The sequence below is a fragment of the Vulpes lagopus genome, chromosome 12 (assembly GCF_018345385.1).
Source record: "Vulpes lagopus strain Blue_001 chromosome 12, ASM1834538v1, whole genome shotgun sequence".
Taxonomy (NCBI): Eukaryota; Metazoa; Chordata; class Mammalia; order Carnivora; family Canidae; genus Vulpes; species Vulpes lagopus.
In genome coordinates, this window is record NC_054835.1 from 3,067,230 (window position 1) to 3,086,489 (window position 19,260).

At 51.5% G+C, this 19,260-nt stretch overlaps 2 protein-coding genes across 2 annotated transcripts; one reads left to right on the top strand and one right to left on the bottom strand.

Annotated features, from left to right (window-relative positions):
• Positions 1-5,671: 5,671 nt before the first annotated feature.
• Positions 5,672-11,284, top strand: WDR38 (WD repeat domain 38). The gene is given in 13 exon segments (XM_041725193.1): positions 5,672-6,369; positions 6,486-6,675; positions 6,803-6,968; positions 8,641-8,706; positions 8,709-8,756; positions 8,860-8,957; positions 9,267-9,368; positions 9,600-9,750; positions 9,818-9,924; positions 9,927-9,962; positions 10,881-10,928; positions 11,037-11,096; positions 11,099-11,284. Coding segments are annotated over 13 exon segments (1,956 nt in total).
• Positions 11,285-11,441: 157 nt separating this feature from the next.
• Positions 11,442-16,286, bottom strand: RPL35 (ribosomal protein L35). The gene is made up of 4 exons (XM_041725641.1): positions 16,210-16,286; positions 15,641-15,777; positions 13,793-13,874; positions 11,442-11,629 (listed from the first exon to the last, which is right to left on the bottom strand). Exons 1-4 carry the CDS (start codon positions 16,210-16,212, stop codon positions 11,480-11,482), a joined length of 372 nt encoding a protein of 123 aa, XP_041581575.1. The 5' UTR covers positions 16,213-16,286; the 3' UTR covers positions 11,442-11,479.
• Between the last annotated feature and the right edge of the window lie 2,974 nt (positions 16,287-19,260).

Below are 19,260 nucleotides of genomic sequence, written 5' to 3' on the forward strand. Positions count from 1 at the left end.
TCCAACCAGATAGCTGTGCTTGAGGTAAGAGCTCAGATTGTTCTCCTCCCTACCCACATCTACTCCTAAGGCAGTGGACCCTTCGCCCCACAGTTAGTTCCTGATTCATGGGCAAGGATGGGTACGGATGGGTGCAAAAAACCTGAGAATCAGTGGAGGTCTCTAGTGGAAGGCCACAGGGCTCTGTCTATATCCTTTCCCATTGATCATCATTTTCACAATTTGAATTTAGAACACGAAGACCTGCTTATCAAATTCACAGCTGCCACAGTGGCAGAATCAATGTTTTGTGCAATAGAAGCCAGACCTATGATGCTTTCAAGATTAGATCCAAGAGGATGACATTTAACCAGGGTAATGTAACATTTTAAGTGTTTTTGATGAATTCATTGTGCAGGAACCATATAGGGGGAGGAGAGTTGGTTGGACAGTAGTTTGTGGAAAAAAGCTCTCGCTGCAAATCCATTGAATCACCAAAATAATGTAGCTGTTGAAAGACAAAGATGCCTCTGGTAATGCAGACTGTATTGCTAGACACTGAGTGAGTGTCTAGAAAACTGGAAAGAGGGCAGCCCGGGTGGCTCAGTGGTTTAGCGCCACCTTCAGCCCAGGGCATGATCCTAGAGACCCAGGATCGAGTCCCACGTCAGGCTCCCTGCATGGAGCCTGCTTCTCCCTCTGTGTCTCTTCCTCTCTCTCTCTCTCTCTCTCTGTGTGTGTGTATCTCTCATGAATAAATAAATAAAATCTTTAAAAAAATTGGAGTACCTCTCAACTTGGCACTTGTCCATCTGCACAGAAAGCATGTTTCCAGTTCTGGTCTCTGCACTTTAGGAGGGACAATGACAACTACAGTGTATTCCAGTAAAGGTGGCGTGGGTGTGGATCACACCTGAGAAGCTGGGTTCCCTGTGTGCCAATAACTGCAGGGGAAGTCCAAAGAAACCCTAAAGACACAATGTAGGGGATCAGCTGTGAAAATCACAGAGATGTTTTAGTAAAAGCCCTTTGTATTTTGTAAACAAAATACAAAACAAAACAAAAACATACTGGAGCTGATTCGGCAAAAATAGGACCTTAAGGACATAGGTTCTATTTAGGATGGCAGCCTCGGGGGCTGGAGGAACCAGGGCAGTCTGACTTTTTTTTTTTTCTTTTTTTTTTTTTTTGCCTTGAGTTTTAATTGAAAACATTAAAACAACTTAACCACTCATAATGAATTATAAAACTTTGACAGTTAAATTGTACTATCATTTATTTGTCACTGTTTTGTAGACCTGAAAGAAGCTTTGCATACTTGTGCTTTCTGTTTTCATTTCAGACGAAGATTACGAAGAGTTGACTTTCCACCTTTCCTTACTTGCTTGGTACAAAACAGTCTTCTCTGTTTCCTGGGGCACTGTCAAAAAGCACATGCTCACCCTGGCATTGTATGATGTACTAAACTGCCCTGGACTGGGGGTGATGGGGACAAGGGACAGAGGAGGGGTTGAGGAAACCAGAGGCAGGCAGGAGGGGTGGGCAGGGGCCACATAGGCAGGGCTGGGCATTAAGGAATAATCCAACAAACATCTGGATGCCCAGGGCCCAGCTTTGAGCCAGAATATCACCAGGAATGAGTACCGTTCCGGGGCCCCTGCGCCCCTCCCTTCTTCTCCTCATAGTTAACCACTCTGGTGATTTGGTGCTTTTCTTAACGTTTCAGTACATATAGATGTATGCCTGAGTAATGGACGGTTGCCTTTGACATGTCTTGATTTTTATGTGATGGGATCTTGTCTAGAGCATTTTCTGTCACGTTGGCACATTGCTTTTTGCTGAGTATGTTTGTGAGATGTTTGCATGTTGATATGCAGAGCTATATTCTGTTCATTTCCCTGGCTGGGGTAGCTGTCATTGCTTGACTATACAATCATTTATTTCTACAGTTTTTTACTATCTGGGTTGTTTGCAGCCTTTCGGAGCTAGCTGGCTGTTCTCCTAGAGTGGAACTGCAGGGATGCAGCCTGGACCTACCTCCCACTTTGTTAGATGGTACAAGGCAGATTCTGACTTACCCAGAACTTTCCAATAGTAGGAATTTCCTATGATGGGATAGGCTGTCCTGAGAGGTAGTGAGGTCCCATGCACAGGGGTGAGGGGTGTGTGTTGAGGAGTCAGACAGAGGCTCATACCCCAACTTCCCCAAGCTGTACTGAGTGTCTGATTGCAAGGAATGAGCTGAGGCCTTGGGGGTTTTTGGACATTGGTTTGAATCTCAGCTTTACTACGTTCTAGCTATGTGACCTTGAGCAAATAATTACCCTCTGAATTTCCTGTTTCCTCTTTATTTTTTTTTTAAATTTATTTATTTACTCATGAAAGACACACAGAGAGAGGCAGAGACACAGGCCGAGGGAGAAGCAGGCTCCATGCAGGGAGCCCGATGTGGGACTCGATCCCAGGACTCCAGGATCACGACCTGAGCCGTAGGCAGAAGCTCAACCACTGAGCCACCCAGGCGCCCCCATTTCCTCTTTAAAGGGGGTATGTGCTTGTGGCAGTTTCAGAGGGGACCAAGGGGCCTGGAAAGGCAGGTATTTTGAGAAAAAGGAGAGAGGCAAGGCTCAACTTCACAGAGTTGAAGTGAGAGTAGGAAAGGCCAGCCAATCTGGGCTGGGGAGGAGAGAATGTGGCAGCCTCCCCGAGAAGGAAGACAGCCAAGTGGTGGACAACACCCTCTGAGGACCCTTTTGGAAACGCTAGAATCTGGGTCCCCCAATCTCATGCGCAGAACCTGGGCCAGTGAAATACTTCTACTGCCATGGTGACTGTGATCCACCATTCAGGCCCTCCTTTCCCCCACCCAGACCCCCCCACAGGCCACATCCTGCTACAGGAGCAGCCTCTACCCACACCCTCAGCCCCTGCAGTCATGGAGTCGGACTGCCAACCCCTCATATTCTCTTGACATCATGATATATCCCCCGGGCTGCGGGTCCCTTGGGTGAGCCTGGCAAAGGGCATTCAGAGCTTTGTGTCTGGATTTGAGGGTGTGATGTCATAGCCTCCTCCACTTCTTTGAGTGCTTACTGCACAGCAGGAGGCCCTGAGGGCAGCTGGCACCCCGCCTCACTGATTCCTTACAAGACAAACACTGGGAGCATGCTCATTTTCCAGATGAGGAAACAAGGCACTGAGTGATCAGGTGACTTCCCCAAGATCGCAGAACTGGTAGTTGGCAGAACTCGAGTTTAACCCAGACCAGTGGCTCTAATGCCTCATCTCTGGGGCAGGAGCTAACTTAGTCTGGGGGTGGGCAAGGGAAGGCACCCTGGGGAAGTAATATTTGAGCTAATGCCAGGGTAAGCATCAGGCCAAGAGCATGGGGAACCCTGTGTGCACAGCGGGAGTGAAGTTGGGAGTGAAGATGGAGAGATAGATGGTTAGGGTCCTTGTAGCTGACTTCAGGGAGCAAGGTGAGGATGGGAAAGCAGGCAACAGGGATAGGATGTGACAGGAGAGGTAGACAAGCTTTGGTTCCTGAGGCCCCTGGAATTCATGGTGGGGTAGTTCCAAACACAAACTCCAGTGTCAGGCAAAAAAGGTTTTAACCCTGGGGTTGTCTGGCTGGCTCAGTCAGTAGAGCATGTGACTCTTGATCTTGGGGTTGTGCATAGTTCATGCCCCATGTTGGGCATAGAGCTTACTTTTAAAAAGGGGGCAGGGGCGCCAGGGTGGCTCACTTGGTTGTGTCAACCTTTGGCTCAGATCATGATCCCAGGGTCCTGGAATCAACACTCACTGCACCAGAAGCTTCTTCTTCTCCCTCTGCCCCTCCTCCCTGCTTGTGCTCTAGTGCTCTCTTGGTCTCTATCAAATACATACATGGGATCCCTGGGTGGCTCAGCAGTTTAGCACCTGCCTTCGGCCCAGGGCATGATCCTGGAGTCCTGGGATCGGGTCCCATGTCGGGCTCCCTGCATGGAGCCTGCTTCTCCCTCTGCCTGTGTCTCTGCCTCTCTCTGTGTCTCTCATGAATAAATAAATAAAACCTTTAAAAAAATACATAAATACAATTTAAAAACTTTTTAAAGAGAGAGCACAAGCAGGGGGAGAGGCAGGCAGAGGGAGAGGGAGAGAGAGAATCTTATTTTTCTTTTTTAATATTTTATTTATTTGAGAGACAGAGATAGCAAGAGAGAGCACAAGTGGGGAGGGGGGGTATAAGGAGAGGGAAAAGCAGGCTCCCCCCTGAGCAGGCAACCTGATGCGGAGCTCAATGTGGGGCTCAATCCCAGGACCCTGGGATTATGACCTGAGCTGAAGCCAGATGCTTAATGACTGAGCCACCCAGGTGCCCCGGAAGAGAGAATCTTAAACAGGCTCCCTGGCCAGTGTGGAGCCAGACATGGGGCTCTATCTCATGACCCTGAGATCATGACCTGAGCTGAAATCATTAGGCAGATACTTAATGACCGAGCCACCCAGGTGCCCCTCCAAAAAAGATTTTAACCCCAGCTCCACCTCTACCAGCTGAGTAGTCCCTGGGCCTGGTGGGCAAGGTCTATTCGCAGGGCTCTGGGAGTGATGGGCTGGGCTACATTAGGTGCTTCTGGGCCCTCCAAGTAGAGCAGGAGCATCCAGTTGGCTGGGGAAATGCCAGGTGGGGCATGGCCTGGTGGTTGCCTGTGACTGGGAAGCCAGATAGCTATGGGGAGCTGTGTTGCACTCATGTCCGGGGATGAGGCAGTAGCCTTAGAGACCCAACTCAGACGGGTCCTTGAGGAGCCAACTCTGTGACTTGGGCCCTTTTGGAGTTAGGATGGGGGTGGGGCTGCCTCAAAGCCACCATTGTCACCCCCTGACTGTCTAGGGCCTAAAATAGAGCAAGAGTACAGTGGATCTCCTGAGAAGAGTCTGGCAAAGAGGTCTGGGGGGAGGGTTAATGAGTAACAGCTGGGAACCCTTAAGTTTGAAGGTTCCAAAGCCTAGCTGCCCCCCTCCTGTCCCCAGGGAGCCTGGAATTTGCTGGACAGTGGCAGGGAGGGTGTCTCTGTTCCACCTCTGTCTCGTTGTGGGGAGGGGACTGGGTCTCAGGTCTAGCTCTGCCATAGAGGTGCTGGATGACTGGGCCAAATCTGCCCCCACAGGGCCTCATTTTCCCAGATGTATCAGGAATTAGGGACCTTAGCATCTGCTTGAGGCCTTTTAGTCAGACAGACATGGGCTAAGTCCCAGTTCCTTTCCTATTGCCTGAGTGACCTTGGGCAAGTCCCCCTATCTTGTGGGGCTTCTGTTTCCTCCTCTATAAAATAAACATCAAAACCAAGTCCTGGGGCAGCCCCGGTGGCACAGCGGTTTAGCGCCACCTGCAGCCCAGGGCGTGATCCTGGAGACCCGGCATCGAGTCCCACGTCCGGCTCCCTGCATGGAGCCTGCTTCTCCCTCTGCCTGTCTCTCTCTCTCTCTCTCTCTCTCTCTCTCTCTCTCTGTGTCTTCATGAATAAATAAATACAATTCTTAAAAAAAAAAAAAAGAAAAAGAAACCAAGTCCTGTCCTTGTTTGGTTTCAGTTTCAATTATCCAACAAGGAACTGGGCAGTCCCTGGGCCTCCTCCCACCACCTCCACATTCTCCGATGCCACCTTTTGTCCCGCCAGGATGTTAACAATAGTGACCCCACTTTCTAATGCCCTGTGCTTTACACACTACCTCTGGCTCCCCTACATCCCGGAGGACAGAGCTGGGTTATCCGTTCCAGCGCTCTCATGGCCTTGCTCCTGGCTCAAGCCCGGAGTTCCGGGGAGCAGGCATGAACCACCCCATCGTGCGCAGAGGTAAACCGACTTCTCCCAAAGGGGTCTGGAAGCCCTGGGAGAACGCTCGGCCCCCGCGCAGGTTGCGGCAGGCGCGCTGTGTGGCTGGCCTGCCCTCTAGCGGCCGCCGCGAGCGGCGTCGTCGGGCCGCGCGGTGGGAACTGCCGGAGGCCCGGCTTGCAGCAGCCCGGCGGGAAGCCCCTTCTCCTGGACGTCGCGGGTTCTGCCCGCCGCGGCCCCGGCGCCCGGGGGCTGAGAACCGTCTCTCTCAACCTGTCTCTCCTCGTGGCTTCCCAGAGATCCCAGGGCGGCTGCGCGCCCCGCCCCGGTTGCCATGGAGACCGCTCGTACACGACCTCTTCACTGCGTCTGCGGTCCCGAGTCGGGGGCCGGCGGGCGGCACCAGCGCCCGCCCAGGAGGTAGCCCGCCGCGCCGGCGGTCTGGGGCCCATGAACCGCGGGGCTCCGGGGCCGCTGGCCGTGGGGAGAGTGAAATTCTTCGGCCGGCATCGCGGGGAGGGGAGGTCCTGCCGGGCTCTGCCGACTCCAGGCTCCTGGCTTTGGGACCAGCGTGATTCCTGATTCTCTGGCGCCCAGCGCCAGAACAGGCCACGGGGTCTGAGCCCCGGTTCCAGAGAGGGCTCAAACTCCTGGCTGACCCCAGTGTTCGTGTGACCTTGGCTTTAGAGTGAACTCGGGGATGAGAGTAGATCTTGAACTGCTAGTTCTGGGTTCCAGCTCTAGAATGGTCTCTTGGCCCTGGGGTGCCAGGCTGTTTCTAGAGAAGGCTCCAGCCCCCACCTTCAGTGAGGGTTCTGACCTTCGGGCTCAGGTTTTACAGGATTCCCGACAGGACTCCAAGTTCTTGCCTCTGACTGTAAGAGTGGTTCCTTCATTCTGGGCTCTGGTTTTATGGTGAGGCCTGAAAGTTCAAGCTCCAACCCAGCTTCCCAGGGCAGTGTTTAGGGCTGGTCCTACAGTCGGGTCAGAGATGAGCACACAAGTGTTTCCCACCCCAGGATGGAACTACTTTTGTGTTCCCCTTCCAGGTCAACTCCTCCGCCTTCTCTCCAGAAGGCCAGAGGCTGCTCACGGCCTCTGAAGATGGCGGTGTGTATGGCTGGGAGACCCAGAGTGGGCGGCTGCTGTGGAGGCTAAGTGGCCACACAGGCGGGGTTCCTTGGGCTGGATGTGGAGACAGAAGCCCATGGTTCTATCTGGCACTCTGCAGAGCCTATCACAGTGACCTCTGACATCTGAGCTGGGCATTTGAGCAAGACAGCCTGGCCAGGGCTGAGCAGGAGGGCAAAGACACAGGACCTGGTTCCTGGGGCCTTGGACTCAGACAGACTCAGATCCTACTAGTTTTTATTTTTTTATTTTTTAAAAGATTTTATTCATTCATTCATGAGAGACACAGAGAGAGAGAGGCAGAGACACAGGCAAAGGGAGAAGCCGGTTCCATGCAGGGAGCCCGATGCAGGACTTGATCTCAGGACCCCAGGATCATGCCCCGGGCCGAAGGCAGGCACTAAACCACTGAGCCACCCAGGGATCCCCTATTTTTTCATTTTTTAGAGGAATCTCTACACCCAACATGGGGCTCGAACTCATGACCCTGAGATCCAGAGTCGCATGCTCTACTGATTGAGCCAGCAAGGTGCCCCAATCCTACTACTGTTTTAAAAATTGTTTAAAAATACACATATTTGGTCAGCCCCAGTGGCACAGCGGTTTAGCGCCGCCTGCAGCCCAGGTTGTGATCCTGGAGACTCAGGATCGAGTCCCACATTGGACTTCCTGCATGGAGCCTGCTTCTCCCTCTGCCTGTGTCTCTGCCTCTCTCTCTCTGAATGAATAAACAAATCTTAAAAAAAAAAATACACATATTTACCGTCTTAACCATTTTTAAATGTACACAGTTCAGTAAAGTATGTTCATTATGCAACTAGTCTCTGAACTCTTCATCTTGCAAAATGGAAACTCTATACCCATTAGACTCCCCATTCCTTCTGTCCCCCACCCCCTGGCAACCACAATTCTTTATATCAATGAATTTACTGTAAGTACCTTGTGTAAGTGGAATCATACAGTATTCCTTTTTGTGCTTTTTGTGACCTATTTCACTTGGCATAATGTCCTTAAGGTTCATCTATGCTTAACCATTTTTTTTTTTTTTTAAGATTTTCTCTCTATTCATAAAAGACAGAGAGAGAGGCAGAGACATAGGCAGAGAGAAGCAGGCTCCCTCTGGGGAGCCTGAGGTGGGACTTATCCCTGGCCCCGGGATGACGCCCTGAGTGGAAGGCACAGGCTCAACCACTGAGCTACCTAGGCATCCCTGTTTAACCACTTTTCTGTTATCGGAAGTCATGTTACCTGTCTGAGCCTCTATTTCCTTCTCTTTAGAATAGGGATAGTTGCTACCCTGTGGGACAAGATTATGCAAGCAGAGTGCCTAGCACCCAGTAAGGGGCTCAGTATACTGTAATTATATAATGAGACAAGAAAAAAATCTGGTAATTACAAGGCAGATTGACTAATGCTATTAATACGGGAATTGTAGGGCTGGGGAGGCTCAAAGGAGGCAATGAACCCAGGATGGGCTCTCAGAAAGTTTCTGGGATGCGCCTGCATTCGCTTTCGGTGTTGATTCTACAAATGGGCAAATTAGGGTTGAACCACGGAAACTCAGCTTGCCAGGTGGCTGAAGGGTGAGAGGGTTATAAAGGAGTGAGGTGGAGAGGCAGGTGGTAAGGCTGCAGAAATTAGCAGGGGTCCACCAGCAAGGGCTGGAAGGGGAGGGCAGCACCCTCTTCCATGACCACGGCTGCTTACCCAGGTCCTGTAAAATTCTGTCGCTTCTCCCCTGATGGCCGCCTTTCTGCCACCACCTCCTGTGATTGTACCATCGCCTATGGGATATAGCAGAAGCTAAGTGTCTGCATGTCTTAAAGGGTAACCTGGATGGGACTGGAGCCAAGCAGCCAGGCTTGGGTTCCCTTCTAGACCTTGCTGTGTCCTGTTCCACCTTGCCCCCTCTCCGACCCGGTATCTGCAGGTCACCAGCGGAGTGTGGGGACGGTCAGCTTCAGCCCTGACTCAAAGCAGCTGGCATCAGGTGGCTGGGACAAGTGGGTGATGCTCTGGGAGGTGCAGGTTCGTGGAAGGGCGGCCAAAGCAGAACCTGGGGTCGGGAGGGGACACCCTCCACTCCCAACAGTGGCCCCAGAAAGGTCGGTTCATCTTTCCCACTGCCCATGCCCACATCTGGCAATCCATCTGCCCGTGAGGTTCACACAACTAGTATTGTCCTCCTCTCAAGGTCCAGGTAGTCTCCCCAGACCCAGGGTTGTCGTATTACCCAGGCAGCCCACAAGGAGGGCTTGAGCTGACCTGTCTGGGCCTAGAACCTGGCACTACAAGACCTCTGGACTGCCCTCCAAAGCTCAGGGCTCTCTCCTGCAGTCCGGCCAGATGCTGCACCACTTAGGAGGGCACCGAGACTCAGTCCAGAGCAGTGACTTCGCACCCAACTCAGACTCTGGTGAGCCACACTGCCTCTGTTCAGCCCTACCTCAAGGAACCTGGAGCCCACATCCATTTTCCCACTTAGGGCTGAGCCATGGTTGGAATTCCAGACCTTGAATGGGTGACTCTGTTATTCTGAGCCTGTCCCCTCATCTGTAAGATGGGGAATTCAGCAGGGTTCAGAATGCCTGCTTTCTCAGTCTGGCCAGCCTAGGAACCACAAAGGTGGGCACAGACAGGCCGGTTCATGCTCATGGCAGATATCTACAGGCCACTGGCTCCTGTGATTCCACTATCAGCATCTGGGACCTGTGGATGGCGACACCAGTGATCTTCCACCAAGAGCTGGAAGGCCACAGTGGCAACATCAGCTGCCTGTGCTACTCAGCATCTGGCCTCCTGGTGAGCTGGGCTGCCCTGGGTTCCAGGCTGGCCCCCTGCTGGCTCCAAACCCATGGCCTTAGGCCTTAAAGCTGTCTGCTTTTCAGGCTTCTGGGATAAAACTATCCACATCTGGAAGCCCTCTACCAGAAGCCTGCTTGTTTAGCTCAAAGGCCATATTACCTGGGAGAAGAGCATAGCTTTCTCCCCTGATGGGTCACACAGCTGGCCAGCGCTGGCAACTCCCATATGGTAAGCCCACTCTACCAGGCCCATCCTCCTGGCAAACTCCTATCCCAACATCTTTCTTTACCAGAGCCTTCAGCAGTCTAGAAATATCCACATCCTATTTGCCCTAAATAGGAAGGTGCCAAGGGCAGAACCCTGGTGCCAACCACTTCTGAACCTAGCACCTGGCACTAAGGTCTATGCTGGTCCAAAAGCTAGTGGCATGGACATTAAAGAAAAAAAAAAAAACAAAACTTTTTTGGGACGCCTGGGTGGCTCAGCGGTTTAGTGCCTACCTTCGGCCCAGGGTGTGATCTGAGTCCCTGGATCGAGTCCCGCATCGGGCTCCCTGCATGGAGCCTGCTTCTCCCTCTGCCTCTAATCCTTTAAAAAAAAAAAAAAAAAAAACTTTAAGATTTTGAGAGCACGAGCCAGGAGGAGAGGCAGAAGCAGCAGATTCCCTGCTAGCAGGGAGCCTGGTGTGGGGCTCAATCCCAGGACCCTGGGATCATGACCTGGGCCAAGGGGAGACACAACACACTGAGCCACCCAGGCGCCTACTCACATTTTTTGGAGAAAGAGTGTGTGCAAGCAGGGAGGGGCAGAGGGGATGAATCTCAAGCCGACTCCCCACTGAACACAGAGCCCCATGCAGGGCTCAAACTCACGATGGGAGCTAAAACCAAGAGTCACACCTAACTGCACCATCCTGGTGCCCCTGGCATTGGCATTTCTAAGAATCATCACGGCTTCAGGGATAAGGAAATTGCACTGCATGTAATTTTTGCATCAGATTTTATGCTGGGTATGTTAAATATACCTTGCAGACAACAAAACCCAAACCAAGACATTGAGGTTGGCTAGGACTCCCCCCAAAAGGATTTCAAGGATGCCAGACTTGTGGGGGGAGGTCTAACCAACCCTTCTTGTTTTTATTTCCAGGTCAAAGTCTGGGACTGCAACACAGGAAAATGCATTGAGGCCCTGAAGGTAAGGCCTGTGGGCATAGCACCCAAGGATGTATTAAAAGGCCTGTCAGGGAAGGGTGGCGGCAAGGCAGGATTTACACCCCAGAGCCCAGTGAAATACTTTTGGCAGGGAGTCTTGGATGTGGCCCATGCCTGTGCCTTCACCCCAGATGGGAAACTCTTGGTGTCTATGGAGTTGCTGATCAGGCAAGATACCAAGTCCACCGCATGATCAAATCCCCCAGCGCCTCTGAGATCTACCACCACCACAACGGGCTCTCGGGTCTCAAGCCGGTCTCTCCCTGCCCAGGGCACATGCGACCTGGCAGAATAAAGTCCTGCAGGGACAGTGAGGGCAGCTCCACATCACAGGTCTGAAGCAACCACACCTGAGCACTCGGCAGATCCCCGTGGCCAGGTGGTCGGCAGCTGCAGGCGGTCTGCTGACACCCACCACGCCCCCGGTAACTACAACCAGGGTAGAGCAGCTGACCTCCCAGCATGGTTAGTTGAAACACCCGCAAACAGAAAGCAGTGCCAGCCAGGTGGTTTGTGTTTTATTAACGCCAGCGCTCAGGCTTTGACCGCATACTTCCGCAGAGGGTACAGCCGCTCCTTCCGCTGCTGCTTCTTGGTCTTCAGATTTTCCTCATGCTTGTTTAGCCGGCGGCGCATGGCACGAGTCTTCTTGGGCCGCAGATCCAGGGGCTTGTACTTCTTACCCTGGGTGATGGATGGAAGAGCAGGGGGAGTCTGAGCACCAGGGGTTAGGAGCTATGGTGGCAGCTAAGGAAGCCCCTGAGGCTGGAACTAAGCTGCTGAGGGGCATGGTGCGTTCTGGAGAAATGCCAATAGCTCCGGGGGGGTGGGGGGGGGGCGCACAGGGCAGGGCTGGGGGAGATAAGGGAGGTAACAGCCTCAGGGCAGAAAATTACAAACTGCAGATGAGGGTGAACTCTTAAGATGTGAGTTTGGAAACATGAGTCTCTGTCCACCGCATCCCTGTTGTCCGCAGCACAGGTCAGGGGCTCATCTTTTCAAGTTTACTAAGCCCTCAGAGCTCTGCTGTCCAACAGACGAGGAACTGGCCACACATGCTGCCTACATTAAAAATCCAGGCCTTCAACCACCATAGCCATACGTGGCCAGAGGTTACTGTACAGAACAGCACAGACAGGGCGCATCTCTATCACCACGAAGTCTATTGCACAGCACAAACACAGAGCAGAGGCCTCACTTTTACCGCCCGAGTGGTGCCTGGTAGGGGGTACACTCAGTGGAAGACAATTCTTCCAGACTAGCACTCTGCATGGTCCTAGACCCTGATCAAAGATTTTCAAACCCAATTTTCAGAAAAAGGTTCCCACACACAAATGTATACAAACCCAGGGGTAGCAGCAGCAGCACCCCCTCCCAACAATACACACTAGTGTCCCCCCAGGTAGCTAGCCCAGGCACACCATGATGGCTTTGACATGTCAAAGCCTCCAGCTCTTCAAACACCAACTTGGGGCAGCCCTGGTGGCGCAGCGGTTTAGTGCTGCCTGCAGCTCGGGGCATGATCCTGGAGACCCAGGATCAAGTCCCACGTCGGGCTCCCCGCATGGAGCCTGCTTCTCTCTCTGCCTGTGTCTCTGCCTTTCTCTCTCTGAATAAATAAATAAATCTTAAAAAAAAAAAAAAAAAAAAAAAAACCCACAAAATACCCAGCAACTCGGATGTTGATGTGAAGCCATTTTGCAGATGTACTCAAAGCCCCTAATCAATTGACATTAAGCGAGACTATACCGGGTAATTTGAGGCTTGATTCAATCAGCTTAAAGGTCTTTAATGCAGAGCGGAGGCTCTCCCCAAGAAATCCCACCTGAGAACAGCAACTTCAAGCTGTGCCATGTGGGTTCCAGCCCGCACGTGATGTTCTCTGAGGCCTGATTTTGGATTTGCTTATTATATTAGCTAGCCCCCTCCTCCGTCACAGAGGTGACTTCTTTGTAATGAATCAAATGCACGTATACACGTATACACACATATAAAGTCTCCTAGTGGTTCTGCTTCACTGCTTAAGCCCTGATAACACCAATATTAAGGACAAGACCCGGGATCCCTGGGTGGCGCAGCGGTTTGGCGCCTGCCTTTGGCCCAGGGCGCGATCCTGGAGACCCGGGATCGAATCCCACGTCGGGCTCCCGGTGCATGGAGCCTGCTTCTCCCTCTGCCTGTGTCTCTGCCTCTCTCTCTCTCTCTCTCTGTGACTATCATAAATAAATTAAAAAAAAAAAAAAAAAAAAAAAAAAAGGACAAGACCCCGCACCTAAGCTGAGGGGCCAGACACCTATGGAAGTCTCCCAGGAGCACTCAATCCACCCCCTCTCCAAGATATGGTTTGGAATGCAGACTCAATCACTCCATTACCTGTGGGTGACTCTGGGCAACATAACCTCTCTACACCCAGAAAAATGAGAATATGAGTTGCTTGAAAATGACACAGTGCTAATAAGAAAACTAAAACACTGGAAGTTAATCCTCACAGACTGCCCAAACTCACTCAGCTAGTGAAACTGGATTCAAAAACCAAGGCTCCAGCCAGACTCTCCCCACACTGTTGATTTCCTGAGAAAGTGCAGTCTGCAGGACTTGCTAGTGGCAAGATGCTGCTTAAGAAGCAAACCAATTTAAAAAATAAAAAAATTAAAAATTAAAAAAAAAAAGCAAACCCATTAAAAAAAAAAAAAAAAGAAGCAAACCCATTTATAAGCTGGGAAGGCTCTGGAAAGCCCAGTCCCATGTACCCTAGAAGATCTCCATACTACCCTTCTGGCCAAAGGAGGGCTGGAACTTTGCACCCTGCAGCTAAGCATCCCTCCAACTCCCCCAGTCCAGACATACCTTGTAGAATTTCCTGAGGTTCTCTTTCTGTGTCTGGTTGATGACAGTGAGAACACGGGCGATGGATTTGCGAACAACTCGGCTACAAAACAGACACATTGTGAAGGTGGTGGAGACATACAAAGCCACCCTCCCCCAAGTCATCTTATTCAGAACCTGACCCAGATGTCATAAGACAGGGGTATTCCTCTCCAGCTCATCTGTATTCACCCAAGAGTTGCCTAACCCAGTCCAAGAGGAAGGTGTTCTGGGGGTAAGGCCCGAAGATTCTAAGAGATGGGTACCCCACGAGTGGGGACGGGAAAGGGCTGAGAAGCTGTGAAGTATTCATACTGAGCAGAAGTGGAGGGCAGATCAGGAAAGATCTTCCACCCCATGCTATATATCCTGAGCTATAAGGACCTAACCAGTGCCAGCATGAATAAGCAGACTGCGGGAAATCATGCCACAAGCTGATTAAGCTTGACCTGAGGCCCTGCCACCCCTGGGTTTGTGTATATTTGTGTGTGGGAACCTTTTTCTGAAAATTGGGTTTGAAAATCTTTGATTAGGGTCTAGGACCATGCAGAGTGCTAGTCTGGAAGAATTGTCTTCCACTGAGTGTACCCCCTACCAGGCACCACTCGGGGCGGTAAAAGTGAGGCCTCTGCTCTGTGTTTGTGCTGTGCAATAGACTTCGTGGTGATAGAGATGCTCCCTGTCTGTGCTGTTCTGTACAATAACCTCTGGCCATGTATGGCTATGGTGGTTGAAGGCCTGCATTTTTAATGTAGGCAGCATGTGTGGCCAGTTCCTCGTCTCTTGGACAGGAGGGCCACTTGGGGAGAGAGAAACAAGATATTTGAGAAGTAGGAAGGCATTGGGGCGGGGATCCCTGGGTGGCTCAGCGGTTTAGCGCCCCCTTCGGCCCAGGGCGTGATCCTGGAGACCCAGGATGGAGTCTCATGTCGGGCTTCCTGGAGTGGAGCCTGCTTCTCCCTCTGCCTGTGTCTCTGCCTCTCTATCATGAATAAATAAAATCTTAAAAAAAAAAAGAGAGAGAAAGAAAGGCATTGGGGATTGGATGACCATAGGAACAGGCTGGGAAGAAGCGATTTGTAGTCATATTGAATGGGTAGCATGGTGGGGGATGAGGGAGGGCCACTGAGTAGACAGCTGGTAAACCTACTCTTGAAGCTTCAACTTGTGTGTTCTCCAACTCATCCAACCCCCTCCCAGCACCACAGGTCAGTTGTTGGGGGCCCATTTTGTAAAAGAGGAAAAAACTCCACAACTGCTCTCAGTGTTGAGTCAGCCCACCCATCAGGTAGGATGTGGCAAAATTGGCCCAGTTCGACGGACTCCAAAACCATGTCCCTTTCACAAGTCCTGATTCTTGATCCACGTAAATCAATAAATTAACTACAACTCAAGTGAGGCGTGGGCACAAAGGCACCCATCTACCAAGTGAGGGAAGTTGAGGGGAAAAAAAAAAATCAAGTATTGGGGGCGGGGGGAGCGGGGGGAAGAGTCCAGTTAGTTTTCAAGTTAGCGTGAAAAAGGGTCTTCAGTACGAGCAGTTCTTTCTCCAGTCAGAGAGAAGCTAAGCAAGCGCACCCCGGGCAAAAGGACAAAATGGTCCAAGGCAAGTAAGAGGCAAATCACACAGCGGGTATCCCATGCGGCTGGATGCGAGCAGGGGAGCCTGGAGAGGGTGGCTGGGGAGGGCATGACATTCCCACCCACGGCCCGTTAAATTGGCACTTAATCGAACGCTTCCTTTATCCAACTTCGGAAATGCACACATACTTTCGATGCACAGGTGTCCCCCATACCCAAAGAAGCGGAGTTCGGACGCCCCTCACTCACATCTTAGAGAGCTTGGAGGCCGCGCCGCCTGTCACTTTGGCGACGCGCAGCTGGGACAGCTCCACCTTCAGGTCTTCCAGCTGTTTAAGCAGCTCTTCCTTCTTCTTGCCGCGAAGATCTCGAGCCTTAATCTTAGCCTGAGCGCAAGAACAGGTGTGAGTCAAACATTGGACAGGCCGCCTCCCCGCGCAGCGGCCATCCTCCCCTCCGCCTGCGTCGTGCCCAGTCCCAGAGAATGGCGCACTGGGGACCCCTCATCACTGCCCTAGGCCGCGCGTTGGGCAGGGTAACCGAGGACCGGCGGGCCTGCCCTCGCCCAGGTGGTCGGCCACAACGCTGGGCCGCTACCCCATTCCGCAGACGGGAAGACGGGAGGCGCCGGCAGCGCGGCCTCACCTCTCCCGGCCCCGGGCAGAGAGCCGGTGACCCGCCGTGTCGACGCAAGTCCCCTCCTCACGGCTCCTTACAGCCCTGGCTGGCAGATGGAACCCCAGTGCTCACCTCGAGCTCCCCACCCCAGGCCCCGAGCCCCCCAGCGGGCGGATGGCACCCGATTCCACGGTCCTCACCATGTCGGCACAATCCGCTGCTACCACCGCCGGAAAGAGGCCGAGAGAAAGAGGAAGGGGGCGGGGCTGACCTCCAAACTACTGCCGGGTGGTGGCGGGCGCGGCCAATGGCGCCGCGGCGACGGAGCCCTAGCCCCGCCCCTGACGCCCGCCGGGAGTACCTTGGTACCTAGCCCCGCCCTGAGGAGCCGGAGCCCCGCACCTGCTTCTGCTCGGCTCGGCTTCACCTCCTGAGCAGAGCACTTGGGGAAACCGAGGCCCGGGGTGACCGGCAGCTTCCCGGAGATGGCACAGTGAGGACTCGAATTCGTCCATTCAGTCATTTACTCGTTCATTCATTCATTCGGCAGACCTGTGCAGGATGCTCAGTCGACTGTTCTGAGCTGGGCGCCACTAGGCGCTAGTGGTGGAGGGGATGAGGGTTGAGGATTTTCAGAGATAATCCACAAGGCTTCTGCTATGGAGTTATTTAAAACACGAAGTGGGCAGGAAGAGGCGGGATCAGACAGCTATACTCCCAACTCCATAAACGTTCTAGTGGAGGCAGCATGTGGGAGGGGAAAGAGCTTTCAGGGCCTTTTTTTAGTGAACCCGTCCCGGTTTCAAATTCTTGCTCCGCTGCCTCGTGCTCGCTGAGACATCTTGGCGGATCCCTTCCCCTCTCTGAGTCTCAGTTTTCTCACTTGTGAAATGGGTATTTTTGAGGATTAGGAACATGGAAAACTCTTAGCAGAAGAGCTAATGTGTAACAGTCAAAATTTCATTGGTATTAATGTTCCCAGTGGAATGAACACTTGATTTGGGCCCTAAAAGTTAAAGAAGAATTCACAAAGCAGGGAAGGTGTTCAGGCTTTCCAAGATTAAAGAAGATGCACCAATACCTCTTGGAGTAATAGTTAAAGGCTAGTTGCCCCCTTGTTGCTGTCAGGTTCAAGGGTGCCTTCTTCCATTCCTTTATGGAGTTCTATCAATGGGCCTTAGCTTTGGACTAAACTGGGATACTACCTCCCTTTTGTCCCAAGCTGTTTTTGTTTTGTTGTCATTTATTTATTTATTTTTAATAATCTCTACATCCATCATGGGGCTCAAACTCACAACCCTAAGGTCAAGAGTAGTGTCCTGACTGAGCCAGTCAAGTCCCCCATATCCCAAGCTTTCTGTGCAATCCTCTCTTTAGCTCCAAATATGCTGAATTAAAACGTTTATATGTCTGTCTTTGCAACCAGCCTGGAAGTTCCCTGGTAGAACCGTGGCTGACACCTGCCTTGATTTATCTAGTCTCCAGGCCCAACACATGGATGCTTGTTGGCTGAATGAATTAATGAGCATTACTGCAGACCATGGTGAGGCAGGCTTCCAAGAAGTGAATGCGTACGGGGAAGAGAGGACAGAGGACTATTTTGTCATGGGTTAGTCTTAAAAGGAAGTTGAATAGTGCACAGGTACTTTGCTGTCATATTTTCCAAATGTTTAAAGTTCTTTAGAGCTAATGGTTGTGTACATCTTTCTGAAATTTGAAGTTATCTGTGACTCTTGTTTCTTTTTTAAGATTTTATTTATTTATTCATGAGAGACACAGAGAGAGAGAGAGAGAGAGAGAGAGAGGCGCAGAGACACAGACAGAGGGAGAAGCAGGCTCCATGCAAGGAGCCCGATGTGGGACTCGATCCTGGGTCTCCAGGATCACACCCCGGGCTGCAGGCGGTGCTAAACCACTGCGCCACTGGGGCTGCCCTGTGACTCGTTTCTTACATGTCACATGCAACACACCAGCAAATTCTGCAGCCTCTACTTTCAGAATAACCCAACATCTTCCCACCATTCCTATTGGCACCTCCTAGCCTGAGCTACCATTACCTGTCACCTAGGCTGTTGGTGACACCAGGCTTTCCTGGTGTCACCAACCAGGAAATAAAAGGCTGTCACCTTTTATTTTTTAAAAAAATATTTTATTTATTAAAAAAATATTTTATTTATTCATGAGAGACACAGAGAGAGAGGCAAAGACATAGTCAGAAGGAGAAGCAGGCTCACTACAGTGAGCCCGATGTGGGATTTGATCCCAGGACCCCGGGATCATGACCTGAGCCAAAGGAAGATGCTTAATCACTGAGCCACCCAGGTGCTCTGGTGTCACCTTTTACATCACCTTTTAATTCTTATTCCCATCTGTTCTCAAGATGGCTGTTAGATGGATCCTTTTCAAACTTAAGTCAGCTCATGTCACTGCCCAGAATTTCCAGTGTTGTCCCACGAGATAGACTACATCCTTTCCTCAACCTACAAAACCTCCACCACCCCTCCACTCCTCCCTTCCATCTCATCTCTTCTCACTCTTGTACTTTAGTATGGCCTGTTTCTGGAATATACCAAGCCTGCTCTGTCTCTGGGCCTTTGCTTGGCTTCCTCCTTCACTTCTTCAGGTCCTTGATCAGTGTCACCTCCTCAGGGACATCTCTTGACCACTTTATCTAAGGTACTGCCAGGCACTGCATGGTTTTATACCCTCAGCATGCGGTCATCCCTGACATAGTATAGACTTTTAAAATTCTGCCTTCGTGACCAGGAGATTCACAGTCAAGCAGGGCCATTATTTCATTCACCAGTCTATTCGGGCGCTATTTCCTTACTTGTAAAATGGGTTATTTCTGGTTTAAAGTTTCTTCTGACCAGGAAGTTCTGATATCTCTGCTGTCTTGTGGCCTGCCTGGGTCACAAAAATTTCCATTTCTTTCAAGGAATGGAGCTGAAGGGCAAGTGGGCTTTGCCTATTTCCAGGACCCTGAGACTTTTATTCAGCACCTACTTCCCAGCATGAGTATCTTTATTTTTAAATTTTTAAAAAGTGATTTTATTTATTTATTCATGAGACGCACAGAGGGAGAGAGAGAGGCAGAGACATAGGCAGAGGGAGAAGCAGGCTCCATGAAGAGAGCCCAACGTGGGACTGGATCCCGGGTCTCCAGGATCACGCCCTGGGCTGAAGGCGGCGCTAAACCGCTGGACCACCAGGGCTGCCTAAGTCTGTATCTTTAGCACCCAAAATTAGGT